General features: G+C 43.9%; 2 protein-coding genes across 15 annotated transcripts in view; one reads left to right on the top strand and one right to left on the bottom strand.

Moving 5' to 3' along the window:
* Nucleotides 1-16,251, top strand: part of LOC112219756 — a 466,516-nt gene that overhangs the window by 92,123 nt on the left and 358,142 nt on the right. The window lies entirely within an intron of this gene.
* LOC112217393 (pumilio homolog 2) overlaps nt 1-16,251 on the bottom strand; it is a 54,790-nt gene that overhangs the window by 29,731 nt on the left and 8,808 nt on the right. For 6 of the 14 annotated variants that reach the window (XM_024377626.2, XM_024377634.2, XM_024377629.2 and 3 more), the window contains exons 3-16: nt 9,913-9,981; nt 9,686-9,791; nt 8,364-8,551; nt 7,597-7,760; nt 7,028-7,337; nt 6,826-6,919; nt 6,490-6,597; nt 5,785-5,933; nt 5,498-5,615; nt 4,529-4,696; nt 3,931-4,212; nt 3,471-3,698; nt 2,430-2,697; nt 2,120-2,249 (exon numbers count right to left, since the gene is read on the bottom strand). In XM_024377626.2, the coding sequence (XP_024233394.1) occupies nt 2,120-2,249; nt 2,430-2,697; nt 3,471-3,698; nt 3,931-4,212; nt 4,529-4,696; nt 5,498-5,615; nt 5,785-5,933; nt 6,490-6,597; nt 6,826-6,919; nt 7,028-7,337; nt 7,597-7,760; nt 8,364-8,551; nt 9,686-9,791; nt 9,913-9,981 (2,382 nt within the window). The remainder of the gene's footprint in view (nt 1-2,119; nt 2,250-2,429; nt 2,698-3,470; nt 3,699-3,930; nt 4,213-4,528; nt 4,697-5,497; nt 5,616-5,784; nt 5,934-6,489; nt 6,598-6,825; nt 6,920-7,027; nt 7,338-7,596; nt 7,761-8,363; nt 8,552-9,685; nt 9,792-9,912; nt 9,982-16,251) is intronic. The other 8 variants (XM_024377632.2, XM_024377639.2, XM_024377640.2 and 5 more) reach the window with 4 other exon arrangements.

Below are 16,251 nucleotides of genomic sequence, written 5' to 3'. Positions count from 1 at the left end.
AAAATCATGTTTAAGTCTGATAAATGGCATATGTTATTGATAAGTGTTTGCTGAATATACAGTAGGTCAATTTGACACCTACTCATTCAAGGGGTTCTTTATTTACTATTTTCTACATTGTAGAATAGTGAAGACATCAAAACTACGAAATAACACATTAAATCATGAGGTAACCAAAAGTGTTATATATCAAATACATTTTGATTTGTTTGAGATTCTTCCAAGTATCCACCCTTTGACTTGATGACAGCTTTGCACACTCTTGGCATTCTCTCAACCAGCTTCATGAGGTAGTCACCTAGAACGCATTTCAATTAACCGTAGTGCCTTGTTAAAAGTTATTTTGTGGAATGTCTTTCCTTAATGCGTTTGAGCCAATCAGTTGTGTTGTGATAAGGTTAGGGTTGTATTCACCCAAAGGGTCAGACAGCTGAACAGACAAAGACTTGTTTCCACCAGCACAAGTATATATATATATATATATACCCCAATTTGGGTGAAGTATCCTCCTTCCGTCTAAACATTACATCTTTATTGTTAAGCAGGAAGTTAAGTGTTCCGGGCAATAAACTGTTCCTTCTCCCTTAGTGACCGGACCTAACCTCGGCCCCCATTCACCACCCTTATCAGTGACTGCAACCATGGGATTGCCTTTACTCAGTGCATTGCAAGCTTAATTGTCTCCACCATATACATTCCTCCTACAGATAACCATTAACTTCTGGTGTAGAAACTAGACAATGGCACTCATTTCCATAGGAGACCTGATAATTAACAATATTTCAAGTTTAGGAGTCAGAACCCATTAGGGTGGTATTCAGAAGACAGCCCTATTTGGTAAAAGACCAAAACCGTATTATGGCATGACCAGCTCAAATAAACAAAGAGAAACGACAGTCCATCATTACTTTCAGACATGAATGTCAGTCGATACGGAAAATTAAGAACTTTTAAAGTTTCTTCAAGTGCAGTCACAAACCATCAAGCACTATGGCGAAGTTGGCTCTCATGAGAACCGCCACTGGAAAGGAAGACTCCAAGTTATCTTCTGAAGCAGAGCTAAGTTAATTAGGTACCAGCCTCAGAAATGAAACCACTATTAAAGAAACCACTACTAACTAAAAGGACACCAATAAGAGACTTGCTTGAGGCAAGAAATCCGAGCAATGAACATCAGACCGGTTCCAACCGCCATATCTTTGTGAGACGCGGAGTAGGTGAATGGATGATCTCAGCATGTGTGGTTCGGAGGAGGTGTGATGTGTGGGGGTGCTTTGCTGGTGACACTGTCAGTGATTTATTTATAATTTAAGACACCAGCATGACTACCACAGCATGCAGCAGCGATACACCATGATACACCATCCCACCTGGTTTACACTTAGTGGGGCTATCATTTGTTTTTCAACAGAACAATCACCCAAAACACACCTCCAAGCTGTGTAAGAGCTATCTGACCAAGAAGGAGAGTGATGGAGTGCTGCATCAGATGACCTGGCCTCCACAATCACCCGAACATAACTCAGTTGAGATGGTTTTGGGATGAGTTGAACAGCAGAGTGAAGGGAAAGCAGCGAACAAGAGCTAAACATGTGGGAATTCCTTCAAGACTGTTGGAAAAGCATTCCAGGTGAAGCTGGTTCAGAGAATGCCAAGAGTGTGCAAAGCCTTCATCATGGCAAAGGGTAGCTACTTTGAAGAACCTCAAATATATTTTGATTTGTTCAACACTTTTTGGTTATTACATGATTCCATGTGTTATTTAATAGTTTTGATGTGTGCACTATTATTCTACAATGTAGAAAATAGTGAAAATAAAGAAAACCCCTTGAATGAGTAGGTGTCCAAACTTTTGACTGGTACTGCATGCATTTTAAAGCAATGCTCTTACCCACATTAACTTACAATAGGTGCATCCCAAGTCATTCACACAACCATGTCATGATTAACCTTCTTTGAGATATATATATATATTTTTAAATCAGCATTAGTAAAAAGCTAAAATCAGACATATTGTATTGAAGGCACAATAAAAGTTGGTATGGTTATGAATCAATGATGACACAAATATCCCAAGTACCATCAAATGTAACCCTACAACTGTGACAACGGTCCCCACCTCAAAGAACTTCTGGATGACGTAGTTGCCAAACACGTCGGTCATCAGCTGATAGGCCGCCTGCAGGATTTCCCCAAACACCATCTGCCTCTCGGCGGGGGTGGCCCTCTCCAGCTTCTGCTGGATGAACCTGGAGACAGATGGGGAAGAGGAAAGAGGGACATGGGAAGGGAATTTTAGTGGCAACACAATCATCATATAGTGATAAGGAAGTGTCTCAAGATCATGATAGAAGGGCGCAATATGCAGCAACGGATGTGTTTGTGTATCACTGTGTGTGTGTCCGTTGATCCGTATGTCTATCGCCCACCTGGAGCCGTGCTGGTCCTGGGAGAACTCCACCATGTGGCCGGGCAAGTCACGCAGCTGCAGGTTGGGGAAGCGGTTGTTGCGGAAGTCCTCCAGCAGGCGGCTTCGCCCACTGGGCATGACGTCTGAGCGGCTGTAGCGGGGCCGCGATGGCGGGAACAGCTGGCTGCTGGAGCTGAACAGGCTGGAGGTGGCTCCTGCGCTGCGATACTTTGCCTCCGCACCCGGCGCTGCCGAGATGTAGCGCCCACTGCCGTTCGTCAGGCCGCCTGGGGGTTGGGGATGCCAGGGCGGAACAAAATGATGAATGGGTGTTGCCATAGAAATAAAAAATTTCAACCCTCACTACGTTAACTTGAAATCCCACTCTAGTCCCATTTCTACAGATGTTGCATGGACAGCAGCACAGTTACGCAGAGTATTGGTTGAGTGAAGTTCATGTATAGTTTACTGCAAAATATATCGGTACCCTTGCACTTTTCTTAAATTATTCCATATTTCTCAAATAAGTCACCAAAGCAGTGGGTGTTCTTTTCTTTGAATGCTTCCTTTGGGAAACCCCACTGCTGAAGGAGACAAGAACTTCTCAAAAACCTACCTAAAGCTTAATTTCCGGGAAAATGTTCTGTGGACACCAAACACACATCAAAAAGCATCCAGGATTGGTTCAAGAAACAAATGGACTGTTCTGAAATGGCCAGCAAAACTCTAAAACAGCAGTTGGTTGAGGGCACTGTTTACTGCTGTTGAAGAGTAGACCAAATTGCCAGTAGAAAGGTGTAACTAGGTCATTGATAGCGACAAGTAGTGCTTGTTTGCAGTCATTTTGGCCCAAGGCTGTGCTCCCCTCTGGGGTGCACTATTTCCGGGGTGCCAATGGGAGAGGACAGGAAACCAAAAGTTTCTTCATATTTCAACTTATTTGAGAAGAAATAGTGAATTATTTAAGGAAAGTGCAAGGGTGCCAATATATTTGGCCGCAACTGTATATGCTCAAATAAAAAATATTGAAAAAAAAAAAAATAACTCCTTGCGGCCTTACCCAGGTGAAGGCTGGAGGAGGATCCGTGAGAGGATGGCAGAGAGGGTGGGGGTGTGAGTGGGGAGTGGCCTGGAGTTAGGCCAATGGGACTCGGCGAGGAAGAATAGCCTAGGCTGTTGTAGAAGGGCTGGCCAATGGGGGTGAGGCTGCTGCCGCCACGCTTGTACAGGTCAGAGCTTGCCAGTAGGGAGTCCCGGCGAGAGACGCTGCTGCTGGTAGAGCTCGACACTACGGGAGAGAGAGAGAGAGAGACGAAGACTGAAATTTGGAGGGGGGGTTATTTTAATTATTTTAAGAGGGAGTAGAGAAAAAGAACGAAGTGGGGGTACAGATTGAAAAACTCAGTGAATTGCCAAGAGAAACATATACTTTTTTTGTGGTGCATGGCATTACATGTTATGCATGCTTTTTGCTTATGTACAATGATTAACCTGAAGCTGCAAGTTCCTTCTCCACTTACCTGATGATCCGAAGCCTCCGAGCGCCGAGCCCAGGCCCACGCCCAGGGAGCCACCGGTGCCACTAAAGCCCAGGGAGGAGGTGGGCGGCGGGGCCTGGGATGTGTGGGAGAACAGGGAGCTGCTCTGGGAGCTGGCCGGCACCGACGCAGTGCCATAGAAGGAGCTGGAGGGCAGGCCCTGGTTCTGGGGCGGGGGCTGCTGTTGTGGCATGGAGCGGTACAGGCCGTTGGGCTGAGGGCCCGACATGTTGTTGCCCGAGCCGGACGCTGACGCCGCAGCGGCTAAATAGAGGAAGAGAGGGATGAAAAGAGATCAAAACTAGGTCAACACGGCTCAGTGTGATTCCCATTGGGAGAGGACAGGAGGTGGGTTAGTGCCATAAAACTGTGGGACAGCACCATCAGCATGAACAATTATTTCACGTCATTGCAAGTGTGTGTCTGGAGATGATAAAATCCTGACAAATTTTCACAAGCACAGTGTGGTCACACTAAATGTGGCACTCATTCCACTGGCTTCTAAGCCTCCTTTAAAAGACACCATTTCCAACACTGCAACATTATGAAAGCACAGGGCCAGACAACACTAGGTACTCACCAGCCTGCGCTGCGGCCTGTGGGTTGATGAGAAGCGGGGTTTGGACCAGGCGGACAGGCCCTCCCAGACCGCCACGAGCTCCGGAGGCCATCACCAGGGTTCCGTTCTGATCGTAGTAGGCGGCGGGGGCCAGCATCTGGTAACCTGGGTGGGCAGGAGACAGACACACTGAGGGGAAACGCACTTATGAAAACCAGCCAGGTGTGTGATCTACGAGAGGGAGCGTGAGGGCACTGAAGGGGAGCCATCTTATTGCACCATAATCATAAGCAAGAGAAAGGCAGGTTGAAGGAGTATGCACACAAAAGGTATTCCAACAGTATGAATGAATATTCTCAGTCTGGAAGCAAACAGGCTACTGAAAGCGAATACAGTGGGATGAGTTCTGATGACGTCGCCCACAAGTCTCCAGAAAACCTGTTTTGGGACCGAGAGGCACTTTTCATTATAACGGAAGAAACATTTTCCTAGCATGTGAGGAATGTGTTTGCTGGCCTCATAAATGCAAGCCAGTTAGATAATATTTAGAGAATAAAAATGTTTTGGGCTAGTTATTCTAACCTATTTGCAATCCCTTTTATTGCTGCTTGCTAACTTGCTGGCTAGCTTTAGAGGTTAGCTGGCTAGTAAGCTAGACTAGTTCGCTACTGCCATCAGTAGTTGTGTTATTATCATCTTTAGCCTATTCCACCTTTTGTAGAATGCATACTGGAATTTGAATATAGCGTGGGGAAAGGGAATCCGGACACATCGTAAACACATTTAAAATGTAGGTGTAGGAGCATGACGCTTTGGGAATTCCGTGATCAGAACTCTATGATCAGAATAATAAAGCTGACTGAACTGTCAAGTCTAGACACGGCATAAGTATATGCTTAACCAGGCCTGCTCAGTATAGCTTGGTTTGGCAGTGTTAAAATCCCTTATGTCTGCTCCTAAACTAACGCTACTCTGTATAGTGTCACCGACCTGGCATACCAGCATAAGCGAGGGCCGGGTTGGCGGCGGCTGCTGCCAGGGAGTCCTGCTGGCTTTGCTGGCCCTGACCAGGGGTGAGGGGGCGTTGGTTGTTCCCGGCACGCATCACCTGGAAAGAAGAGCACCCCAACCTCATTAAAGAAATAACTTCAATGACAAGATCAAATCAAACTATTTGTCACATGCACCAAATACAAGCATTATCCCTTTAAATTCTCCATCATAACTCTGATACTTACATTCTCCAGTTACCTGCTGTTAGTTGGTGAAATGCTTACCTGTTGCTGTCCCGGCCCTGGTCCCTGATTGGATGCCTGCTGGTTAGCGTTGTGACTGGCAGCCGCAGCCGCCGCCTGTTGCTGGAAGAGGTTGGCAGGGTACACGCCCCAAGGAACACCATAGTACTGGGGGGGAACCACTGTAGGCCCTAAGGGAAGGGAGTCCTCAGTTACTACTACCAAACCTCTGGCATGAACAGTTTGATAAAATTGTTGCATTCATTAAAGTAGAAGATTGTTACGTTAGTGTGGATCAAGAAGCTATTAACGGTACACAATGAGTGAATGTAAAATACTTAAGTACTTTCAAATATTTTTACTTAAGTATTTTTTTGGAGGAGAGGGGGAGTATTTATATTTGACAACTTTTACTTTACCACATTCCTAAACAATATTATGTACTTTTTGCTCCATTTTCCCTGACACCCAAAAGTACATTACATTTTGAATGCTTAGCAGGACAGGAAAATTATTGTAAATAAAATAGAAAATGTGGCAGTCTGCTTTGCTTAACATAAGGCATTTAAAATTATTTATACTTTTAAATATACTTAAGTATCAAAGTACAACTAAAACTTTTACCCAAGTAAGATTTTACTGGGTGACTTTCACTGGAGTCATTTTGTATGAAGGCATCTTTACTTTTACTCAAGTATAACAATTGGGTACTTTTCCCACCACTGTATGTGTGTGTGGATTGCTAACCGGCAAGTGTAGCTGCTGCGGCAAGTCCTGCAGCGGTGTAGGGGTCGGCTCCGGGGGGTCCAGCGTTGATGATGTATGGGTTAGGCACGAACGCGGGAGCAAGGCCGGCTGGAGAAAACAGTTAGCCATGCGTGCATATTGAATAACACTTCACACGGCCGTCAAACATATGGCATTCTGTAAATGTTTCACTTACACAAAATTCTAACTATGACTACCAAATCTTGCACAAACATGCTCTAATCCTTGTATGCATGTGTACCGTTTGGAGCCAGGTATATGTATAAATAAATCCACAGTACATACACGGTCTATAGTAATAAAGCTACAACTTACCAAGGTGTTGTTGCTGGGCAGCAGCCAGGGCATACTGTTGCTGCTGGGCAGCAGTGAGCTGCTGGACAGTCAGATGGTTGGACCGCTGGAACAACTGGAAAACAGACATTCAAGTGTGTAACTTGTTCTACGGCAGTTTCCACTCCTCTCAAGCAGGTTTATCTATGCATTGATAAGAAATCTGGTCCCTTGCTCAACCCACCTGCTGCTGGGAGTTGTAGTCAAACAGGCCAACGGGGGTGCCTGAGGAGTCCACCTGGATCTGGTTGCCAGCGTAGTCGAACTGAAGGGACTCCACACCCTGCTGCTGATCCATGCTGCCTATGTTCTGAGTCTCTTGGCTCTGGAAGTCCTCCTGCTGCTGGGGCTTGTTCTGGGCTGGATTCTGGGGCTGCATGGCATGGTGCTGTGCGTGGTGCTGGTGCTGAGTCATTATCTCCAGCCCGGCCTGGCCGGGACCCATCCTCTCCACCGCTTCAATCGGGGAGGCCTGGCGACTTCCTGGGGTGGGGCTAGAGAAGTACATGTGACAATATGGCCTTAGAGGCTTTTTATCAAAACTGTCTCAATGACATTGACTGCCTGAACCAAAAATAAAATACATACATCTAATACAGCTTGGAAGTGACTTGAATGTCTTATCTGCATAATTCAATTAAAATAGATTTCATTTTCCAGAGGAAACTACAAGTGCAGTGAAGGATTGGTAAATACATCTTATAATGATTATTTCATGACCCCCCCCAAATAACCATTAACAGGGAACCGTACTTGAAGTCTTTGCAGTCTCTGTCCATGCCGTTGAGCAGGCCTCTCCCATTGGCATCATTCTCCTCTCCCACTTTCATTTCAGGGCTCTTGTCCTCTTCGAACGGAGACGTCTTGTCTTGCGCGTCGCCCTTCTCCCTCCTGTCCGTGTCAACGTCCACTCCGCCCTGCAAAACCCCCTAAAATTCAGGCTGGTTTCTCCAAAGTGACAATACTCCATTGGAGACCATGAGGGTAGAGCCCAACACTAAGCAATAAGTTCATTTGAAGTTGCATTTCTGGAATAACTAAACAATTTTTGTATCACTATGGACTGGTTAGGCACAAAACCGACAAGTGCACCACTATGGGGGAAACACAGATGAGGTTGGCTTAGATTGTTGACAACATTTAAAAGTATATTTCGAATCCAATGTTTATTGAAAACAAAATAACATGCACACAATGTCTCAAATACATTGTTAGCTAGCAAATTTTGGGCCATATTAGCATAAATGTGACAGTCAAAACACCTGAAAACAAGACATGGTATCAAGAACAAGATGGTATCAAAAAACTAGCAAAAACAAGCCACCTACGATTTCCCACTTGTCCTTGTTGCTAGCCATGTGGTCATCCATAATCATAACAGACTTCTGCCCCATTAAAGCGAGTACATAATTTGTGACAGTCAGCAAACACATCTATTGAGCCTGATGTAGGTATTCTCTTGGTTCTGTGTGGATTGGCGAAAAGGAAAGAGCAAAAGAGACCCTGGCAGAAAGACTTACATAACCACCGTTCCTGTAGCGGCCATCCATCTTGTCACCGGGGGAGGAGCTCAGGACGTACTCCACCATGCTCACTCCCAGGCCTCCTCCCTCAGAGCGAGGGGACAGCACAGAGCTAGCATCTCCGTTCCCATGGAAACCATGTCCGGGTCGCCGCTGCACCATGATAGGCTGGGACACTGAGTGATCTGCTCATCAGAGGAATGGGGGTGGAGCAAAGAATAGAGACATCAAGGACTGAGACATGATCATAATAGGAAGATAGCGTTGACCAAGCATTCCACAAAAGGAGATTTAGAGTTTCAGCATGTTTCTTGAAAAAGCTATCTGCATGGTCTTGATGGTACCAGTTGAACTGAGTAGTAAATGCAGTACCTTAATTTCACGCACTAAACTGTAAGGCTATTTGTTAGGCTTGGGCGGTGTACCGGGGTATTTGGAAATAGACATGGGATGGTTTTTCCATATCATCAATACCGTTGAAACTATTTCTTTGAATTTAATTTTTTAATTTATTTTATTTAAATCTTTTGAATATTTTATGCTACTTTTTAAGTAAATACTTGCAGTCAACTCATGGAATTACATTAGGAGATAAAGTGGATCGTGTTCATTTCACTGGTCACAATTTTTTATTCTGAAGTTTGCCAGTGGTCCCCAGTCACGTTTTGTTTACGAGCACACAACGATGCAAGACCAGAGTCTTGTGAGTCACTCATGGTTGTGCAGCATGCACCAGGTGATCTAGTTAGAAGTATGGAATAAAAAATTAAATGTACTTAGGCGCACGCATGTTCCTTGTAAAAAAGGTCAGCATAGAGACCTTCAAATGCATATCTGGAACCCTGAGCTGGATATGATTTAACACATAATAATAATAAATATTATTATTATAATAAACAGTGGCGTAGCACATAAGCCAGCAAGGTATTGAAAATCTACACACAGCGCAGATTGTAAACAGCGGCACTTGTGTTTAGTGCCGGTATTTCAGGATATCCCGGGACGGCAATGAAGGTATGACAAGCTGGATACGGGCCAAGCCTACTATTTATTTATGCATAGGACATTTCGATTTTGGGTTGAATTGGCAATTTTGGTACTGCCCCTGAGTCAGATGAACTCATAGATACCATGTTTATGTCTCTGTGTCCAGTATGAAGAATGTTATGCAGTTTTGCGAGCCAATGCTAACTAGCGTTAGCACAATGACTTCAAATCTGTGGTGATCTGCTAGCAGATCGACAGACTTCGTCATTGCGGTTCTCTAAAAACCTGAGGGTAAAACAAACAGACCAGCAGAGGCACAGAAAACTACTCACGAGAAGATCCCCAGGCATTCACCCTCCACTCCTCTCCAAGGAGCATCCCTTTCCTTCCATCCTTGGCCAATTCATCCGAATCCCACAGTTTCTTTGCTGGCAGCATCTGTAAAGAGAAGGCAAAAAGGAAACTTGAACATTCAGGAAGACTTCAATGAAAGATGTAGCACAAAACCTATCCTAAGTTTACGGGGAAGAAACTTGCAATGTGGCAGATCTCAACCTACCTCACCCATGCCCCTGGACTCCAAAGCAAGGGCTTGAAAACCATAGTTCATCTCATCCACAGTGCGAACCTGAGATAGGAACAAATATTTTCCTTTAGACAGTTACAGCACACACACACACTTCGACCCGGTGAATATGGTATCCTTATTCGTATAATAGGCTAGTTTTGGTAAGACCCCCATGAAATGGACAAAAATGAATGGCATCTTATTGGCATTGGGCGAACCATATACACAATTGCAAATACCACTCAAATGGACGGCAGTTTATCAAAAACATATTGCAAGCGCAACATGGCAAACGTCATACTCCAAAAATCCCAAAGGTGGAGAGAGCACTCCACCATAGGATTTCATATGGGAAATGGTCAAAGTCAGGTCCTACGGGTGACATTTTCAAAATCAATTTCTTTTCACAATTTTAAACCCTCATAAAAAGTGTTTGGGACCGATTGTTTTTGCAAAATTATACATATGTAGTAACCATATGGACAGCTCTTATTTTATTGAGTTTGTCCATTTGCCATATATGATCATAGGAAGTCAGCTTCCGAACCCAAAAGTCAATGAACCATGTCCAAATACCATATAAATTAAGCCCTGAATCACCCTAGAAGGTCAACTTGTCATGTTTGATCATAGGAAGTAAGAATTTCTTGTTGATGTTGACTCAGCATGTCCATTTCGTAATGGGAACTCCTTATGGATATCTATTGGCAATGGGCACAGTCAACTTGCAGAAGAGCATGTTCACACTGACAATATAGCATGTGTGTAATGGACACTGTCCAATCGCTCGTTGGTGTTGATTTCAGCCTGTCCATTTGGTGATGGAAAATACCTCATTAAATACATTGGAAATGGAGAAATGTAAACTGTCCATTTGCAATGTCTTACAATGGGCATTTACCAACACGAATTAGACATGCTCTAATATACTGCAGAAATGCCCAATTGACTGGCACGTTGAACTCAGGGTTGCCTAGTAGTGATAGTGATTCCTCTCCATGGCTTGTTGGTGTTGATTTCAGCCAGTCCATTTAGTGATGGTAAATCACTAATTAAAAACATTTGAACTGTACACTGTCCATTTGGATTATAAAAATGTACAATGCCAACATATACTGCCATCAAGTCAGCCATCAGTCAAGACATACTGACACCAAACTCACTTTGTCCAACTCTTTTCGAGTTCAGAGCCGGCCCACAATTCATAGCACCTTCTGTTAAAACCATTAAAAAAAAACTTCAAAAAGTTATTTATTTTCGAGCTGTGGGTCCAGTTCTGACATTGTGTGTAGGCCGAGCTGAGTCAAACCCGAATCCGGAGTGTCGGGTCAATAGGTAATTCGGAGCCCAAGCAGCGACCTTACTTAGTGCTGAAAATTCACTTTTTCCCCAGGCGTTGCTTCGGGGTCCCTGAAAGAGCTATCGGACAGAAACTTTAGGGTCGTCTATATGGGCCGAGGCGGTTTCAATGCACCTAGCCGTGTGATTCTGGGATTTTGGAAAATGTGATTAACTCAGAGCATTTGAGACCGCCTCCATCTTGTTTCTGGGCTAAAAGTACATTTGGCCAAACCTGTGCTCACCAAGTTGTCTTCAAAGTCTTTTCCGTTTGAGAAAACGGCCATGTCCATTTGCAATATAGAGCCTTTTCCGGTACAGCGAAAAAAATGTCAAAATACAGAAATGTGTAATGCGGAAACTAAATGACGTAGTGACTATTTGACGACTTCCCAGAAGACCGGAGCCTGGGGGACAACCTGAGGCCGTCGGCCTATTTTAATAACACCCGCGGACGTCTGCAATATGGAGATCCTCAATCAATCATGACATGGAAATGCCTCTCATGTCCCTTATGTAGGACACCATAACGAAATTGGAAGAAAGCAAATGGATGCCAACTCCTGTAGCACTTGCAAGGTTCCTATAAAACGTCACACATTGACATTTTATTGGCCAACATGAGCCAACATTATGAGTCTAAAATAAATTAACCTGTTCATTGAAAAGTAATATTAGAAATCACTTACCAGGGTTCTAAGACAAACTTTTTCCACTGGTGCTACCAACTTTCAGTTGATGGCACCAGCACATGATTTGGTCGCACCAACAAGGACATGACCGGTGTCAGTTTTTTTAACCAACGTCAAATTGATTGTATAAACAAAGTACATTAATATTTAATGGTAAATCTGTATTGATAAACTGGGTAAATCAAGATGAAGCTTAGCCAATTCACAATACTGTAGAATGTATATTCAATACAAGTGTGCATGCATCAAGTTATTTCCCCTTCCATATGGGACTTATTGTACTGATCAACATTTCTTCATATGAAGCAACCGCATGTTTTATCAAAAATAAATAATAAAGTGTTTGTCTCATTAAGACCTAATGATGTCCTTCACAGTGAGAGAGAAGTGACTTGAGGGATACAAAGTGAATGAATAAAGTTAGTGGCAATGACAATCAGCTTTGAAATCACCATATTTTGAATTATGTATATTATCAAACAAAGTACTAGGGTAATGAATTGACGATGGCTTCAGCTGAAACCAACTAAGTTAGGTAAGACTACAAAATTGGAAGCTACTGGTATCTTCTTTCCATTGTGAAGTGTTCAAGACTGTAATGAATCTACTTTTGCAAACAGTTAACAGTTGCAACATTTCTACATGCCGCGTTGCATTATTCAAGCAGGGCTCTGCGCACACAAATAAGGAGCACAATGAAAAATATTTGAGATAAAGCACTGCATAAATAGGTCAAATCTATAACCGTACTTCATGCTCTATAAAATATTAATAAATGTGAACAAATAAATTGGTTGTGTCACATTGTTACTCTTTAGAGTAGTATACAGTTAGATGATTCGTGAGGAATCTGTAGTTCTTTAAGACTTAATAAAGGCTACAAAGCCTCCATAAGATTAAATTCAGATTAAAGATTAAATTCAAATAAAGCGAGACAGACTTTCCTTCACATTTTTAATGGTTGGATTTTGGCTACGCTACTTTGAAGCAAGGCAAGGCTCAATATCTGAAGGAATTTATTTTTAATATATGCATTTTTTTTAAATCAGTTCAAACAATTAGTATACCTCAATCTCACATTGTAAAGTGGTGGGTGACGTGCTGATAGTCAGCAGTAGCCTATGCACTCAAATAGCGAATGGGAAATACGCTTTAACTACGAGTTGAAATCAAATCAAATTTTATTTGTCACATACACATGGTTAGCAGATGTTAATGCGAGTGTAGCGAAATGCTTGTGCTTCTAGTTCCGACAATGCAGTAATAACCAACAAGTAATCTAACTAACAATTCCAAAACTACTGTGTTATACACAGTGTAAGGGGATAAAGAATATGTACATAAGGATATATGAATGAGTGATGGTACAGAGCAGCATAGGCAAGATACAGTAGATGGTATCGAGTACAGTATTTACATATGAGATGAGTATGTAAACAAAGTGGCATAGTTAAAGTGGCTAGTGATACATGTATTACATAAGGATGCAGTCGATGATAGAGTACAGTATATACGTATGCACATGAGATGAATAATGTAGGGTAAGTAACATTATATAAGGTAGCATTGTTTAAAGTGGCTAGTGATATATTTACATCATTTCCCATTATTAAAGTGGCTGGAGTTGAGTCAGTGTCAGTGTGTTGGCAGCAGCCACTCAATGTTAGTGGTGGCTGTTTAACAGTCTGATGGCCTTGAGATAGAAGCTGTTTTTCAGTCTCTCGGTCCCAGCTTTGATGCACCTGTACTGACCTCGCCTTCTGGATGGCAGCGGGGTGAACAGGCAGTGGCTCGGGTGGTTGATGTCCTTGATGATCTTTAAGGCCTTCCTGTAACATCGGGTGGTGTAGGTGTCCTGGAGGGCAGGTAGTTTGCCCCCGGTGATGCGTTGTGCAGACCTCACTACCCTCTGGAGAGCCTTACGGTTGTGGGCGGAGCAGTTGCCGTACCAGGCGGTGATACAGCCCGCCAGGATGCTCTCGATTGTGCATCTGTAGAAGTTTGTGAGTGCTTTTGGTGACAAGCCGAATTTCTTCAGCCTCCTGAGGTTGAAGAGGCGCTGCGCGCCTTCTTCACGATGCTGTCTGTGTGAGTGGACCAATTCAGTTTGTCTGTGATGTGTATGCCGAGGAACTTAAAACTTGCTACCCTCGCCACTACTGTTCCATCGATGTGGATAGGGGGGTGTTCCCTCTGCTGTTTCCTGAAGTCCATAATCATCTCCTTAGTTTTGTTGACGTTGAGTGTGAGGTTATTTTCCTGACACCACACTCCGAGGGCCCTCACCTCCTCCCTGTAGGCTGTCTCGTCGTTGTTGGTAATCAAGCCTACCACTGTTGTGTCGTCCGCAAACTTGATGATTGAGTTGGAGGCGTGCGTGGCCACGCAGTCGTGGGTGAACAGGGAGTACAGGAGAGGGCTCAGAACGCACCCTTGTGGGGCCCCAGTGTTGAGGGTCAGCGGGGTGGAGATGTTGTTGCCTACCCTCACCACCTGGGGCGGCCCGTCAGGAAGTCCAGTACCCAGTTGCACAGGGCGGGGTCGAGACCCAGGGTCTCGAGCTTGGAGGGTACTATGGTGTTGAATGCCGAGCTGTAGTCGATGAACAGCATTCTCACATAGGTATTCCTCTTGTCCAGATGGGTTAGGGCAGTGTGCAGTGTGGTTGAGATTGCATCGTCTGTGGACCTATTTGGGCGGTAAGCAAATTGGAGTGGGTCTAGGGTGTCAGGTAGGGTGGAGGTGATATGGTCCTTGACTAGTCTCTCAAAGCACTTCATGATGACAGATGTGAGTGCTACGGGCGGTAGTCGTTTAGCTCAGTTACCTTAGCTTTCTTGGGAACAGGAACAATGGTGGCCCTCTTGAAGCATGTGGGAACAGCAGACTGGTATAGGGATTGATTGAATATGTCCGTAACCACACCGGCCAGCTGGTCTGCGCATGCTCTGAGGGCGCGGCTGGGGATGCAGTCTGGGCCTGCAGCCTTGCGAGGGTTAACACGTTTAAATGTCTTATTCACCTCGGCTGCAGTGAAGGAGAGTCCGCATGTTTTCTTTGCAGGCCGTGTCAGTGGCACTGTATTGTCCTCAAAGCGGGCAAAAAAGTTATTTAGTCTGCCTGGGACCAAGACATCCTGGTCCGTGACTGGGCTGGATTTCTTCTTGTAGTCCGTGATTGACTGTAGACCCTGCCACATGCCTCGTGTCTGAGCCGTTGAATTGAGATTCTACTTTGTCTCTGTACTGACTTTGAGAAATAAGCTTTAAAAAAATAATGCGATTCCATTGGGATTTGTTGTGCAATGAATGGGCTTCTAGAAGCACATCTCACTCCTTTGAGGATGCTCTCATGCTGTCAAAACAAGTGAGAGCCTAGTTTGAGGGGAATGGCCTATATGCTGCGCGCGATAAGATGCATGACGACTACTGAAAACACACGAGGCAAATTAATTCCACTAAATTGTGCAAATTAAACTATAGACCGATAAGCGGTTAACATCCCTAGACACAATAGATGTTATTTTCCCCTTTGTAAGTCATTGACGTTATACCCTGACTAAACCGCTCGCGTTGCAAAATAAGTTTAGGAATACATGTTATTCAATTATTGCGCCAACGAGCGTCTGTGTTGCCTAGGGCTAAAATAGAAGTCATTCCTATTTCTGACGCAGATTGCGCTGCAAGTCCTGCCTCTCCCATCTCATTGGTTTATAGAAGCAGGTACCCCCGTACCATTTCCTCATTGTCTTTCAATAACCCATGTGGGTATAACCAAACTGTTTTACCGGTTGTTGTGGTAATACTATGAAAGTGTAGATGCCAATCACCATATAAATTCAAAGATGAAAAAGCCTGGAAGGAGGAGAGATGACTAGAAACAATTCGGTTGACCTCAATTTGCAGTTCCTATGCCTTCCACTAGATGTCAACCGTCTTTAGAAATTGTTTCAGGCTTGTATTCTTATAAATGAGGGAGTAAGACCAGTCTGAATGAGTGGACCCTACCGTGTCGCAGAGATTCTTCATGCGCAATCCCGAGAGAGTGCATTTCTTGTTTACCTTTTATATTGACGACGTTATTGTCCGGTTGAAATATTATAGATTAGGCTAAAAACAACCTGAGAATTGAATATAAAACATTGTTTGACATGTTTCTATGAGCTTTACGGATGCAATTTAGATTTTTTTGTCTGCCTGTTTTGACTGCGTTTGAGCCTGTGGATTACTAAAGAAAACAAAACAAACAAGAGGTTTTTGGATAGAGACTTTATCAAACAAAAGTAACATTTATTGAGTAA

Source organism: Oncorhynchus tshawytscha, linkage group LG18 (assembly GCF_018296145.1).
Source record: "Oncorhynchus tshawytscha isolate Ot180627B linkage group LG18, Otsh_v2.0, whole genome shotgun sequence".
Lineage (NCBI taxonomy): Eukaryota > Metazoa > Chordata > Actinopteri > Salmoniformes > Salmonidae > Oncorhynchus > Oncorhynchus tshawytscha.
This window is presented reverse-complemented; position numbering and strand designations above follow the sequence as displayed.